We start from the raw sequence: 14,966 nt of genomic DNA, 5'->3' as shown, positions 1-14,966 counted from the left end.
AATGTGAATTCTTCTTTTTTGCTGAATACATACCTTTTTTAACTTAACAGTTTATTTCTTTTTTGAGATAATGTATTTTTAATTATATTATATACAATTATATTTAATTGTAGTCCAAGGCTTAATGGCTCTACAAAATAAAGAGTTCAACAGTAAAAAGTCAAAAGCCGGTTGTCCAGCAGGAAGCCAGGCGAGGGCTGTGAATGATGATCAGGTGCAACGATGTTCGGCCTCGCTGCGTTCTTCCACACTGACACAGGCAGAGGAGTGAGCTGCCTGCTCGCTCACCCCAGTCAATGCGCCTGTGAACTTGCGGACTGCTACATTTTTATTTGTGCCATTACAATCAGTCAACATACTTGCTCTAGCTACTGGAGCATCTACCCCTCTGAAACAGTTTCATCAAAAGCCAGAGCAGAGGGATTTAATAAATGCAGCATGAGGAATCATTCCAGAAAAAAGCTGGAGGGAACCTGCATGCATCTTTGTAGTTCCTGCAGCTTGCACCACACGTGGACTCAGGAAATGCTTTGAGGAGTGAAGGAAAGGGACAGGAGAGGAAGGCGGGGAGCAGGGGGAACGTAATAGGGAGGAATGGAGGAAAGGGCGGGGAGACCAGGGCTTCTGGTGTGGCCCTGCGGCAGCAGCTGACCACAAGCCGTCCTAGAGGGCAGGCTGGCCACACCCATGGCTGTTACGGGGCATAACTGGAGGTCGCAGAGACGCTCTCAAGGCCAGACCTGCAGATATCTATTACGGGATATAGCTGCAGGGCAGCAGAGCCCAGCAGACGCCTTCTCTACCTCCAACAGGCAAAGCTGAGAAAGCGCACTCTGTACCGTGCCGTCAGGACCCCCCGGGCTCAGCCTAAGCACTGTTTTGCCAAGAAAGAAGACAGTCACCCCACGCAGAGCAGACGGGTGGACTAAAGAGGCTTTTAGCCCACGCCGTTGTGAGTGCTGACCTGCAGCGTGGCGTGCGCTCAGAGTACAGCTGCTTCTCTCTTTCCTGCAGGAGAAGACATCCGACAGCTGTTTCTGGACGTAACTCTCGTCTCCAAAGGCGTGTCTGTTCTGAACTTCTCCTACCCCATCTGCGAGGAGGACTTCCCCAAGTTCTCCTTCTGTGGAAGAAGGAAAGGAGGTGAGTGTCGGTGCTGCTTCCTGCACGTGGAGGCCCACCGAGAGGTGAACAGAGCTGCCCTCTCGGATCTGGACCCCCAGACTGGAGTTGAAGCTCCACCCACCTCCACCTTTGGACAAGCTTACCCTCACTCAGCATCCGTTAGACAAACATAAGAGGCCCATCCCAGAAGGCATGCCCTGCAGGGCTGCTGTAGCGACCAGAGTGAAAGGATGGGTGGGAGACGCTTTCCAAGCAGAAAAGTGGGACAGGGAGTAGCAGCCCCTAGAAACAAGGGCTGGCAGCAGAACGACCAACCAGCTCCCAACAACCCTGAGACACTCAGCGTGTCCAGGCGGCCCCTTGGCCTTTTCCACTGGGGTCCTTGATTCGTGGGGACATCAGGTAGCCAGACTCAAAGTACAGAAGCAGAAACCCATTGTGTTATCTCCCTCTCCTCTAAATCATTAACTCCAACTTCTGCCATATGTACCCCAGAGAATACCAGACACCCCCCACCTGCCCCTGCCTCTCCTCCCTGCCTTGTCTGCACCCACATCTTCACCAAGACCCTGACTGAGTCACTAATCTTGGTTCTGCTCTCCCTCTCCTTCCCAACACTTGTTTTCTTTTCCCTGTTCTCTCTGTCCCAAGTCCTTTGTAACCCCACTGGCCAAGGAGGAGCCACTCGGCCCCCTTCTTCCCACAGCCCAGAAACTCCCCCTTATTGATGTCTCTGCATGCTAGGAAGCAAGCCCTTGAAAAGGCACACAGCTCTGAAATGGCCCAATTGTTCTTCTAAACAGACAACCTGGAGGAACTTGGAGTCCTCTTCCCAAAGGGATGCAGAACAGGGAGTTTCGGGGAGGGGAAGACAGAGCAGACAGAAGCTGGCGCACTTCGCGGTGGTATGGGGCAGCCTGGGGCCACTTGGATGCCTGCCTCAGCCTCTCCTGCTCCCCCAGGACGTGCTCAGAGCTCTGCTCTGGCGCAGCTGTGATCCGGGATTCTCGTGCATCACCTGCACTGGACAGTGGGATAGAATCTTTGTCTTTTGACCCCCGGCGCTGTCATCTCTCGGGATGTTCAGGGGAAGGGCTCCGGGACCCCTTGCACATACTAACAGCTGTAGATGCACAAGTCGCGCATATACAACGGCACAATATTGACTTAGAACCCACGCACACCCTCCTGTATACTTTAAATCATCTCTGGATGACGTAAAATGCCTAATACAATGCCAGTGCCACGTAAGGAGCTGCCCTGTGTATTGCTGAGGGAGTAATGATAAGGGAGAAAATCTGTCCATGTTCAGTTCAGACGCAACTTTTTTTTTTTTTTTCAAATATTTCTTGATCTGTGTTTTTTTTTGCATGGATGCAGAACCTGGGAATGCGGAATGTGCAGATAAGGGTCGCCATATTTCTCCCTGGGTGGGACACCCAGGGAGAGGTAAACACAGACACACACACAGGAAGTACAACAGCCAGCATCACCAAGCATTTGTTCCACGTCGTGTTCGAACAGCTTCCCAGCCAGTGAGTCATTTGCTTCCACCCTGATCTTAGGAGTTAGTGCTATTGACACTCCAACTGCACAGGTGCAGCAGCAGAGGCAAAGAATGCTTTAGTAGCCTGCACCTGTCTGGGACAGTCACAGAGCTGATGAGGGCCCCATGGCTCGAACCCAGGCAGGCTGACTCTCAGAGCCCCATCTCCTTTGCATGGAATGAACGAATGAGTGAACAAAAGAACAGTGGAGCAGATGAATGTGGCTTACACCCAGGAGGTCATTGAAAACTGTCCTGTAAGAACTCTTCCTGCCTAGTGATACTGGTAGGTTTCTGATGGCGAGTTCTGTCCCTTCCTAACGAGCCTGCCTTAGATTCTGTGGCCACTGCTCCTCTCTCATCTGGCTGCAAAGACTTCTGATTCATCAAGGCCACTCGTGTGCTTGCCCATGAGTCTGCCCCCTCTAACCTCTCCTGCCTGCCTGGAGCTGGGCCGACCTTACACTCCTCACCCACAGCCAGCCCTCCCACCTCCCCCCCGCCACAGTGACTAAGTCCTACTCTGTGCCAAGTGCTTTGGGGAACCTGAAGATGCACCAGGGATGGCCCCTGACTTAAGGGACACTGTGACTGACTAGAGGACATTAGCGATGCATACAATGATGATTCCTCCAGGTTGTTGTGTGTGTTATGTATGTGACGGAGGCATGAACAATAGGCCAAGTCACCTTGAGAGACGCAAGTCATCCCCAGGGGTTTCCACCTGTTGGACAGTGGACAGTACAGGAAACTGAGTGAACGACTACTTTCCTGTTTGCCTCCAGGTTACATGAGCTTCAGCATTCTCTTCTTAAGTATAATGTGTACACAGCTGGCAGCTTGCAGGAATTCCTTGCTTTATAGGATGTGTTGCAGGGACTCGATGTGTCTTGAGTTGCGGGCAGGCATTTGGCACGGCAGTGAAGATACAGCTTGGGATACTCACACCCCATATCAGAGAGCCGGTTCTGAGTGCCAGCTCTGCCTCCTAGTCCAACGCCTGCTAATGTTCACCCTAGGAAGCAGCGGGTGACGGCTCAAATACTTGAGAGCCAGCAGCCATGTGAGAGACCCAGAATGAGTTCCAGGCTCCTGGCCTCAGCCTGGCCCAACCCCAGTTGTTGTGGGCATTTGGGGAGTGAACCAACAGAGAGATGATCTCTCATTGCTAATCTGCCTCTCATTGTCTCTGTCTCCCTTTCAAAGAAATTGAAAATTATTTTTAATTTTAAAAAGTATGTTGTGTTAGAAATTAAAAACCATGGGCCATCACCTACAGCCAGCATGTATAGTGCTATCTCAGACCTTCTCATTTCTACGAGCTTTCCCAAAATCAGTGTTCTTGAGCCCAAACATGGCAGCACGCCCTGCTTCTCAACAGACAGCACACACTGGGTGGTCTGTCCTCCCACGCCCGGACCCAGTCTCCCCCTCTCTGGTTCTCTCCCCCACCTCCACTGCTGCCAGCACAGTCTGCTCAACACAGACCCCAAATGCTGCTCCCTCACACACTTCAGGAGTCCTCACCTGTGAGAAAGCAAGTTTCCGTTCTTGTACGACTGAAGTGCATCATGACTTTGGCTCAAGCCCACGTCTCCAGCCACATCTTGCCCTGGTCCCCATCTGCAGCCTCAGTAACACGGCCTTGACACACAGAGTTGTGAAGACGGCCCCTTACCCTCCCTTACCCACTCCCCGCCACCCAGCTCTGACCCAGGGGGTCACCTCTCCTTGGAAGCCCTCCTCCAACCCAAAGGCACTGTTCCCTCTGGGTATTCCAGGAGCATTCTGTTCCTGCTTCTTGGGTAGCAGTTATCGCAGAAGGAGTTGTCTTCTGTTGCTATTGTGTATACGCAAATGTGTGGATTTTTAATATTTATCTAAAAGGCAGAGTGACAGAGAGGAAGGGAGTGACAGAGTGAGAGAGGCAGAGGCAGAGGGTTGGGGGGGGGAGAGAAAGAGAGAGAGAGAGAGGTCCTCCATCCACTGATTCCCTCCCCAAATGACCACAACATCCAGGTCTGGACCCCTATCCTGGTCTCTCACGTGAGTGGCAGGGGTCCAAGCACTTGGACTATCTTCTGCTGCCTTCCTAGGCTCATTTGCAGGGAGCTGGATCAGAAGTGGAGCAGCCCTGGACTCGAACCGGTACTCATTATAGTTTGCTAGCATCACTACAGTGGCAGCTTAACCCACTGTGCCAAAATGTCAGCCCCACCTCCATTAAACTTGGAACTCCTGCAAAGCAGAAATACATTTTATTCATGTTCATCTCTTGAGACCTGGCCAAGAGAGCTGGCACAGAGGAAAGACTCAATGAGCACTTGTCTTATTCAGTTTACGCGTAGGCATGTGATGGATTGAGCCCAGCTACACCAGTCCACCTCAAAAGTAACCACACTGATGGATATACATAGCCCAAGACACAGGCACATCAAATCCTAATCCACAGGAGATTTTCTTGTTCATCCAAGTTTAAGAAAAACTTACTGTTTTTCCCTCTGTGTACAGTTTTAATGGAATTAATAAAACAGAAGAGATACCTTTCCCTCAAACACCACGAGGTATCCAATATAGTTTACAGCTCTGAAAGCTGGTGTTTGCCTTCCCCGAGCGCTGGGAGCCCCACAGTCGCTGATCGGCCTTATTGCTATGAGAGGATGATGGCCGCAGAGGCAGGCTGACGTGAGCACTTGGGGGACTGCCAGGAAATTTCATACAGTGTAAAGCGATCAGAAAAGTGCGACACAAATGCTGCACAAACAATGATTACGCACGTTACACTCATACGATCCGCAGAAACTAAAATCTTGAGTTCAGAAGCTTCCTGGGTTGTGAACTGTTTTTAACCCGCCCACAAACCCACAGCAGAAATGACACTGTTCCAAAGAAGTTATCACTACTGAGACCAGAAGGGGGTAGGGGATGGCACCAGGGAGAACTGAAATCAAACCCAAGTACAAGCTGCGGCTGGCATACGGAGCACGCCAAGGCTCCCCCTGGGACTTGCAGAACACACGGGTGTCTGTGGTGGGCAGCACATTCTGTGTCTGCTGCAGTTGAGCCGTTTGGTCTCGTGTCCACACGGCATTACCAGGCATTCTTCCACGAGCTGCAGTCTTGGTGAGCCTACAGACATGAAATGTCTTCTCCTCTCCCGCCACAGCCTCCATCGCCAGCTGTGAGCAGGAGGCACGTTGCATTCAGCACCACGCAATGCCCTTTTGGCATCATCTTTTATGGTCTGATTGGCAATCTGGGGGAGAGAGCTTATCCAAATACAGCGCACTGAGTAAGATCATTGTTCAGCCAAAGGCACACTGTGCTGTGACTTTAAGTGATACTGTAGGAGATTCTTAAAATATATAAATACATCCCAAAGAATACTGTTAAGTGACACGGAAGTATGCTGTAAGAGTTCTCCCTGTTGGGTCCTGTTTTTATTCAAATGTGAATAGGCGTACACCCAAAAACCTCTGGAAGAGCACACACTCAGGGGCTAAACGTGGTTATCACTGAACAAGGGGACAACTGACCTTTACTTTTGTCTTTGTTGGAAAACTCGTTTGCCTTATGCTAGATTTGCAAGGTTACTCTAGTGGATGTTGGTCTATCATTGTAGGGAAGAATAGACAGAGTGAATCCTCTTCTCTACAGAGTAAATCTCAGAGTTTCCAAAGTGAATCAGGGCCTATGTCACAGTTCGTGATATCTGGAACAGATACAAAGTTCTGGATCAGTGTTGCATAGAATGTCAAGGGGTCACCTAACACTCCTTCCTAGGATTCCCTGCAGCCCCTCTGCCTGGGCTCCGGCTCACTGAGAGGGAGACACAACAGACCCCAATAACTTTCTGCCGCCAATACTCCCATGACCTCTCTTTCAGCCATAATGCCTTATTGGCTTTATTTGATTTCCATACCTTCCAACTGGTTGCACAGGCTCAACATCAATTTTAAGACTAAATTGAGATTAATGGAATGTCCTTAGTGACCATGGCTTCCTAACCGGAGGCAGGGAAGCTGCAGTAAACCCCCTTGATACTCAAGAACAGTCCTGCCCATAGAACCCCCATGAGACTAACATAGCTTTGGCTTGGTCCGCCAACAACCACCAAGCCCCTAGCCCAGTGGACCTGAATCTTGGTTGCACAAGAGTTAGATCCGTGCCGTCTTAGCCCTAACCACAGGCCACTCATGGTTACCAAGACCCTGAACATGTAGCCAGTTTGAATAGTGACATGCTGTTAAGTGTAAAATACAAGCTTCGTTGAAAGACTGAATATGAAAAAGACTGTAACATGTCTCAGTCACGTTATCTTGGTTACGTCTGTCTTAGTCTGTTTTCCGTTGCTACAACGAGCTACCTGAGACTGAGTCATTGATAAAGAATGGAAGTTGATTTGGCTCCTGGTTCTGGAGCCTGGGAAGCCTGAGGGCAGGTACCTGCCTCTGGTGAGGGCCCTTGTGCTGTGTGATGCCCTGGTGCAGGGCATCACCTGGACAGAGGAAGCTGCTAGCCTGGGTTTCTCCTCTACTTATGAAACCTCTAACTGTAACAGGGGCAGCCCATCCTCATGACTTCATCTAATCCCACATGTGTCTCAAAGACTCCGCCTCCAAATGCCATTAGTATATGATGTCAGCAATTAAGTCTCCAACATATGAAATTCAGACCATAGCAATGTTCACATGATAATAACTGGGACATATTACGTTTATCATTAATACATTACTAATTATAGATAATAAAGCATATTACTGGCATATCATTAAAACAACTTTCACCTTTTAAAAACGGCTACTAGGAAACATAATTACACCTGTGACTCTCATGGTATTTCTGCTGCGCTTTAATCTGTCCTTAACATCTGGAAGATCCCAACACCCAGGCCATAAACCAAACCAATTAAATCGGAATCTAGAGAGCCAGAACCAAGCTGGGTGAGTCACAATCCAGCCAAGGCTGAGGAGCTCACCTTAGCCCCAGCAGATGAGTTACACAAGAACGACCGATGTGCACCAGGTGCCCACCCAAGGATGTTATGTGCGTTAACTGACATGTATTTGCATCAACATTGTGAAGCAGGGAGTCTCCTGTTATTAGCCTCTGTGACGCTGTTATTTATAATAGGAAATGCATGTTTGGCCCCTACCCCGGGGCTCCTGGCAGCTCCTAAAACCTTTGTGATTTTCTGAGCAATAGAGGTGCTTGTAGCATCATTTGTTCTCCTGCTTGGTCTTTGGCTGAGTTTCTGACATGGAGCTATGAAGTCCCTTAGGATGCCCTGGTGAAAGGAACAATTTTTGTTCCAATAAGGTCACTCTTGGTGGACTCCTGCAAGGGGAGGGTGACCTGAAGGACCAAGCTGTGATCGGAAACTTGGAACCTTTAGCCCCACCCTTATTCTCTGCAGAGGGGTCTAGGCTGGAGGCTGAGTTAATGTCAGTCATGTCGACATGATGAAGCCTCCACAAAACCCCTAAAGGAGAAGTCCCTGGCCTGTGGTGCGTCCAGAGAGGGCGCAGGGGTCCTGAGCCCCTTCCCACATCCCTTGCTCAGTGCACCTCTTCATCTGGCTGTGCATCTTTCCTGTCTTTTACAATAAACCAGAAAACGTATCAAGTGCTTCCCCGAGTTCTGTGAGCCATCCTAGCAAATTAACAAACCTGAGGAGGGGGCGTGGGAACCACTGATCGGCAGGCACATGGGACAGAAGATGCATGGGTCACCTGGGAATCTGCCACTTGTGGTTGGGGTCCAATGTGAAGTGGAAGGGCAGCCTTGTGGGACTCAGCCCTTGACGTGTGGGGTCTGAAGTAACTCCAGTCAGTGTCGTAGGAGGACCGAACCAGCTGGTGTCGGAGAATCGGTTCATGTGAGGGGAAAGCCCCAGGCACTGGGTGCCGAAGGGGTTGTGTGTAGGAAAGGACAACTTGTCCTTTCCTGCATACAGCTTCATGTTCCCGGAGAAGAACACTGAGTCCCAGAGAGGGTACGCCACTGCCCTCAGGTCACACAGCCCACAGGCCACGGGGCCGGGCTTCTATCCAGGTAACACGTGATCTTCTGTGGCTGTCAAGAAAACCGCTGGAGAAGCAGTGCACTCCTCTCAGCCCTCCTCTCGGAGTGGAGATGGGAGTGAAAGGGCAGAACCAAGCTATGGGGATCCAGTGGTCATGCTGGGACATCAACGGCCATCATTGTAAGACAGTGGGTCTCAGAACGACATGAGCAGCATCTAGGACATGGTTAGAAATGCAAACGTGTGGCTCCTACTCAGACGCACTGGGTCAGAAACTGCGGCACTGGGGTTCAGCAATCAGCATTTTATAAACCCTTGAGGTCACCCCCAGTAAAGCTTCGCTGGGAAGAGCAAGGCGGTAAATATTTGAGACTCTGCAGGCCATGAGACCCCTGCTGCAGCCAATCCACTCTACCTCTGCAGCGCCAGAGTCCCTGCAGGCAGGATGAAAATGAATGGTCGTGGCTGCGTGCCCGCAAGGCTTTAGCTACAGACACTACAATTTAAATTTCATGTTTTCTCTGTGTGGTAAAACAGTATTCTTTTGATTTTTTTCCCTCCTACTATTTACAATCGAAAAAATAAAAACCACTTAGCTCATGATTGCTCCAAAACAGACATGAGGCAAAATTTGCCCTGCGGGCTGTAGCTTGCCAACTCGTGTTCTAGGCCATTCTGTTGGGGACTGCAGTTTAGGAACCACTGCTATCAAGCAAGTCAGAATTCAGGACTCTTAGCCAGTTCCTGAGCACAGGGACCCTCCAGCACTCCAGATCCAGGTTGCTTAGGAAAACGCAATCCCTTTGCTTTAATCATGCCAATTAGGAGACTGGGGCAAAGGGGACTTAGCAGGCAGACTGGTGAGAGCGGCGCCAGCAGGAGGAAGCCAGAGTGGAAATGATGGCCTCCCCCACCTCCCCACCCCCCCGCAGCTGCCTCTAACCGGCTGGGGATGCAGCTCCTGTTTTCAGAATGGCCACGTGGCTCCTCTGGGTTTGTTACCGCATTCCTAGCGGGGAGCTACCACAACCCCTCACAGGGAGCAATGAAGACTGAGTAAGGAAAGGAGAGCTATGCTCCTGGCACATCAGAAATTACGGCGATGGTCTCTGGCCTTCCTTCCCTAGCTGGGGACATGAAGGCGGGACGCAGAACCTGCAAGGTTGCTCTTGCACACTCAAAGCGAGTCTCACGCAGGAAGCAGCCAGGGAGGAGGGTGGCGGCTCAGCGCACGGTGGCGAGTCCAGTGCATCTCCCCTTGGCCCTCCCGCTCAGGATCCGAGACTCCCTGACCAGGGCCTGAACACATCGTTTGTGATCATGCCATTGTTTCTATGCTTTTTTCTCACCTCCCTCTCTGCTCAGCCTTGCGGTTCTCACTTTCTGCCCATGACTTGACTTCCTTCCAGAATGAATGGCCTCTGAGTATCTACTCCCTTCGGGATAATCTGTCGTCTGCCCACGGACGTCAGGTGTGGTCTCTGCCCATGGCCCCAGCGAGCCTGCTCTGGTCTGAGTAGGACCTGGCTCCCCAGCTCATGCAGGACTTTAAACACCGAAGTCATAAGTTAATGGTGCTAAAAGGGCAGAATTTACCCCAATTATGGTGTTTAGAAGGTGCCTAGTGGGAGGTCCTTAGGTGACTGGGGGCATGCCCCCGAAAGGCAGCTCTCCCGAGAGGAGGGTGTTGGGGAAGCCTGGACTGGGACAAACCTTCTCTTCTGCTTCCTGGCTCAGCATGGGATCTGCCATCAGATGCATTTCTCCATTGCCATCTCAGGGGCTAAACCAAAGGGGCTGCCTGATTTTGAACCTGAACATGCAAAACTTTGAGCCAAATAAACATTTTCTCTATAAATTTGACTCTGATAGTTTGTCACAGAGCCAAAGATCCAACCAATACAAGAGCATCCCCAAATCATCTTTTTTTAAAGATTTATTTATTTGAAAGGCAGAGTTGTAAAGAGAGGGGGAGGGGGAGGGGGAGGGGTAGAGGGAGAGAGACAGAGACAGACAGAGACAGAGACAGACAGAGAGAGACAGGGAGAGGGAGAGGGAGAGGGAGATAGACAGAGACAGAGACAGAGAGACAGGGAGAGGGAGAGGGACAGGGAGAGGGAGATAGAGACAGAGACAGACAGAGAGAGACAGAGAGAGACAGGGAGAGGGAGAGAGAGACAGAAAGAGACAGGGAGAGGGAGAGGGAGAGAGAGAGGGAGAGGGGGATAGACAGAGACAGACAGAGACAGGGAGAGGGAGAGGGAGAGAGAGAGGGAGAGGGGGATAGACAGAGACAGAGACAGAGGGAGAGACAGAGGGAGAGGGAGGGAGAGGGAGAGAGACAGAGACAGACAGAGAGAGACAGGGAGAGAGACAGGGAGAGGGACAGAGACAGAGGGAGAGGGAGAGACAGAGGGAGAGACAGAAGGAGAGATAGAGGGAGAGGGAGAGGGAGAGGGAGATAGACAGAGACAGACACAGAGAGAGACAGGGAGAGGGAGAGGGAGAGGGAGTGGGAGAGGGAAAGAGAGTGAAGTCTCCCATCTGCTGGTTCACTCCCCAAATGGCCACAATGACCAGGGCTGGGGCAGGCTGAAGCCAGGAGCCAGGAGCTTCTTCTAGGTCTCCCATGTGGGTGCAGGGGCCCAAGCACTTGGGCCATCCTCTGCTGCTTTCCAAGGTGCATTAACAGGGAGCTGGATAGGAAGTCGAGCAGCTGGGACTAGAACCTGCTCCCATACAGGATGCTGGCGCTGCAGGCTGGGACTTTAACCGCTGTGCTACAGTGCCAGCCCCACCTCAAATCATCTAACATAGGGACTTCTCTCGAAGTCTGGGGTTGCCAGCACTAACCAAGAACACAAATGGACATCCACAACCTGGTTAGCTTGGAACTAAGTCAAGCCCACCACAGCCGCCTCTTCAGTATCTCCTTTCCCAAGAGTACAACTCAGCTTCTCAATGCCTGTTCTCAGTGTGGTTCACTTTGTTCAGTGAGTTCCCTGGAGAATCCAATCTAGGAACATGAGAGTCAGTTGATAAGTGAAATGGGTGTGGGGCCTCCTGTTGAACATGAAAGAGAAGTGTCCATGTGTGAAGTAGAACAAGTCCTTCCACAACGTGCTCCACCCAAATAAGATATGGAGAGAAATCCCTCGAAGAACAACCCTGGCTCATGTCTGAATTGTCGAGAATATTGTGAGGGGCCGTGTTGAAACCTGAGTCAGCTACGGGGGCGGGGGGGGGGGCCCGATGTGGTGATACAGCCAATTAAGCCACTTCCTGCGGTGCCGGCATCCCATATCAAAGTGCTGGCTCCAGTCCTGGCCGTTCCCTGCTGATGCATCTGGGAAAGCCAAGGAAGATGGCTTGGACCCTTGCCACCCAAGTGGGAGACCCTGAGGGAGTTCCTGTCTCCTGGCTTCAGCCTGGCACGGCCCCAGCCATTCTGGCCATTTGAGGAGTGAACCAGTTGAGGGAAGAGATCTTTCCCTCTCCCTTTCTCTCCCTCTCTCTGTCACCTCACCTTTCAAATAAATCCAAATAAAGCTTAAAGATTGTCAACTGGAAATAAATCTGGAGATTGAGGTACAGGTCCAGATTAAGGCCGTGAAACAAAGAGAATGAACCCATGCTTTTCACTCTTGTCCACTGTCAAACCTGGTTTGTCAAACTCTGTGAGTTCTGACCAGGCAAAGGGTCACTGGTTTCAAAGCACTGAGTAAGTAACTGAATGTCAAATATAGTTTATTTATTGTTTCACAGATTGACTTGTGGATATCAATTATACCCAACCTACTGTCCAATCAACTGAAACTGAAAGAAAGGTTTGAGGGACTTAAAGCAATAAATCGTGTGCGTGTGTGTGTGTGTATGTGTGTGCTGGGTATCATGATGATAAACTAGGGGATCTGTTGGCCAAAGGTTCTTTTGTTAAGATTTTATTTATTTATTTGAAAGGCAGGGAGACAGAGCGATAGAGAGGGAGATATCTTTCAATCCCAGTTCACTCCCCAAATGCTTGCAATAGCCCTAGGTGGGCCAGGCCACAGCCAGAAGGCAGGAGCTCCATATGTGTCTCCCACATGGGTGGCAGGAACCCAAACACTTGGGTCATTATCTGCTGCCTTCCTTGGTACACTAGCAGGAAGCCTGGAAGTGAGTAGCCAAGATTCAAACTGGCTAGGATATGGGCGTCCCAAGTGGTGACACAACACCCACCCCTTTTGAGATTTTTTTTTTAAAGATTTGTTTACTTAAATATCTCAAAGTCAGAGTCACAGAGAGAGAGACACAGAGAGAGAGAGAGAAAGAGGGATCTTCTATCGGCTGGTTCATTCCCCAGATGGCTGCAATAGCCAGGGCTGAGCCAGGCTGAAGCCTGGAGCCAGGGACTTCATCTGGGTCTCCCACATGGGTGCAGGGGCCCAAACACTAGGGACATCTTCGGCTGCTTTCCCAGGCGCATTAGCAGGGAGCTGCATCGGAAGTGGAGTAGCTGGGGCATAAACCGGCATCTGTATGGGCTGCCGTCACTGCAGGCAGCGGCTGTACCTGCTGTGCCACCTGCCGCCTCCCCTTTGGAGATTTTGACAGCTGTGACTGCCATGGTGCAGCATAAGAAGAAGCTGACAGGACTTAATGAAGCCATATTCATGTCAAGATTCTAGGGTTGTGCAGCAGACAGACGGCCCCACAAGAACTGCTGACTCGTGGTGCATCTGTTCCTGTATGAGACAGTGTTCAGTGCAAGCAAATAGTGAAATAACACACAAGAGACACAGTCACACCCCCCACCTTGTGCACTGTGTAAGCTACAGAAAAAAACAAGATTTGGACTTGATTTGCAATGCGTTCATCTTAAATGCGTGTCATTAAGAAATATTGCAGCGACACCTTCTGCAAGATGAAGAATCGTTCAGTGTGGAAAATAATTGCTCCCTGGTTTATGTGTGGTATGAATCTTAACTTTCCTACTTTATGTGTTTGGCCAACATGGGGAGTACATAGTAATTAGGTGAATTTCAATATACAACAGAGTGGATCTGCTGAGAGCCATACTTAAAACTTACAAGGTATTTCCCATAGGCAGACATCCCTGACTGCAGCCAAGGGGTTTCACTCTAATAGTCCCTGGTTTTACATACACGAGTAAGTCAAAGCTGTAACCACAGTGAGCACTCAAGTCGGCTACCCTTTCTGCCTCTGCATTAGCTAGGGTGTCCCTCTTCCAGGCCTGGCTGTGGAGCACCCACCTGTCCGGATGGTTCTCCACCTCCCCAATCGCACTGTTCCTATCTAGTCAACATGCATCAAGTTCTATCGAGATCAGCGATTCAGATTCCATCAGCTCGGGTTCTGCTGCCCTGCCTTTTCTCTCTCAATGTGCTTCTTTCCACAGGGCTACAAAAGGAGGGCATTTTGGAGGAGCAGTGGCATTGCAATCCGTTGATTTCCCAGATTTAGAAAAAAAGAAATCCGCAGACACAGTTTCTGCAAAACACCTTGAGCTCTGCACTGCTCTGGTGGAAGTCGGGGCAAAGCCACCTTCCAGGCAGGGGCAAGCTTGAGGAGCATTAATCAGCGCTGTGGACCTGACAACCTCTATAAAGCATGCCGACGGCCCTGGCTCCTCTAATGCCGGCCTCATTATTCAGTTGCTTCGCATTCACTACACATACATTAGCAAATGCAAGCCCCAGGAATTTGGTCATCGATTTCTGCTATAACAGAGGGAAAGTAAGCAGCTTTATCTGAAACCCTATTTTAAAATAATCTCCTCTAGGGTATCACCTCTGTCCTACTTGTTTGCTCACTTCTGATTTACGGGGCCCTCAGACCACCTGCTGTGGCAGCCTCCTTCACCTGGGCTTTCTGCTCTGATGGTCCTTGTCCTCAGCAGGCCCCAGTCCCACCTTCCGGTCCTGTCTTCATCAAACACTGCCAACAGCCCAGACGACAAAGTGCCTTAGAGGCTGGGAACACAAGTGGCTTGGCCCCTCCTCCCATGGATGAGTCTATGGGCTCGTGGGGAAAGCAATGATTTTCTCCCATCTGGGAAACAGCACCCTTTCTCCTGCCACCATCATCCCCAGTGTCATTTTGTAGCTGAATATAGCACAGTACCAAAACCAGTATTATTTTTGAAAGATTTTCTGCTCCCTGCCACACCAGAGCCAAGTTTCCATTGCAGAACAGGGGCTTAACCCAGACCAGCGGCTCTCAAACTTGAACATGCAGGTGCATCTGCCGCAGGACATGGTCAGCCAC

The 14,966-nt window shown here is 50.5% G+C and overlaps 1 protein-coding gene and 1 long non-coding RNA gene across 2 annotated transcripts in view; one reads left to right on the top strand and one right to left on the bottom strand.

Annotated features, from left to right (window-relative positions):
* The window catches only part of LY86 (lymphocyte antigen 86), a 69,888-nt gene that overhangs the window by 35,541 nt on the left and 19,381 nt on the right, over window positions 1-14,966 (top strand). The window contains exon 3 of the mRNA XM_002714160.5: window positions 1,015-1,143. Within this exon, the coding sequence (XP_002714206.2) occupies window positions 1,015-1,143 (129 nt within the window). The remainder of the gene's footprint in view (window positions 1-1,014; window positions 1,144-14,966) is intronic.
* On the bottom strand, window positions 318-9,460 carry LOC127493103 (uncharacterized). The gene is made up of 2 exons (XR_011389059.1): window positions 6,208-9,460; window positions 318-1,123 (listed from the first exon to the last, which is right to left on the bottom strand). It is a non-coding gene; the product is annotated as an uncharacterized lncRNA (long non-coding RNA).

The sequence above is a fragment of the Oryctolagus cuniculus genome, chromosome 5, assembly GCF_964237555.1.
Source record: "Oryctolagus cuniculus chromosome 5, mOryCun1.1, whole genome shotgun sequence".
Taxonomy (NCBI): domain Eukaryota; kingdom Metazoa; phylum Chordata; class Mammalia; order Lagomorpha; family Leporidae; genus Oryctolagus; species Oryctolagus cuniculus.
This window is presented reverse-complemented; position numbering and strand designations above follow the sequence as displayed.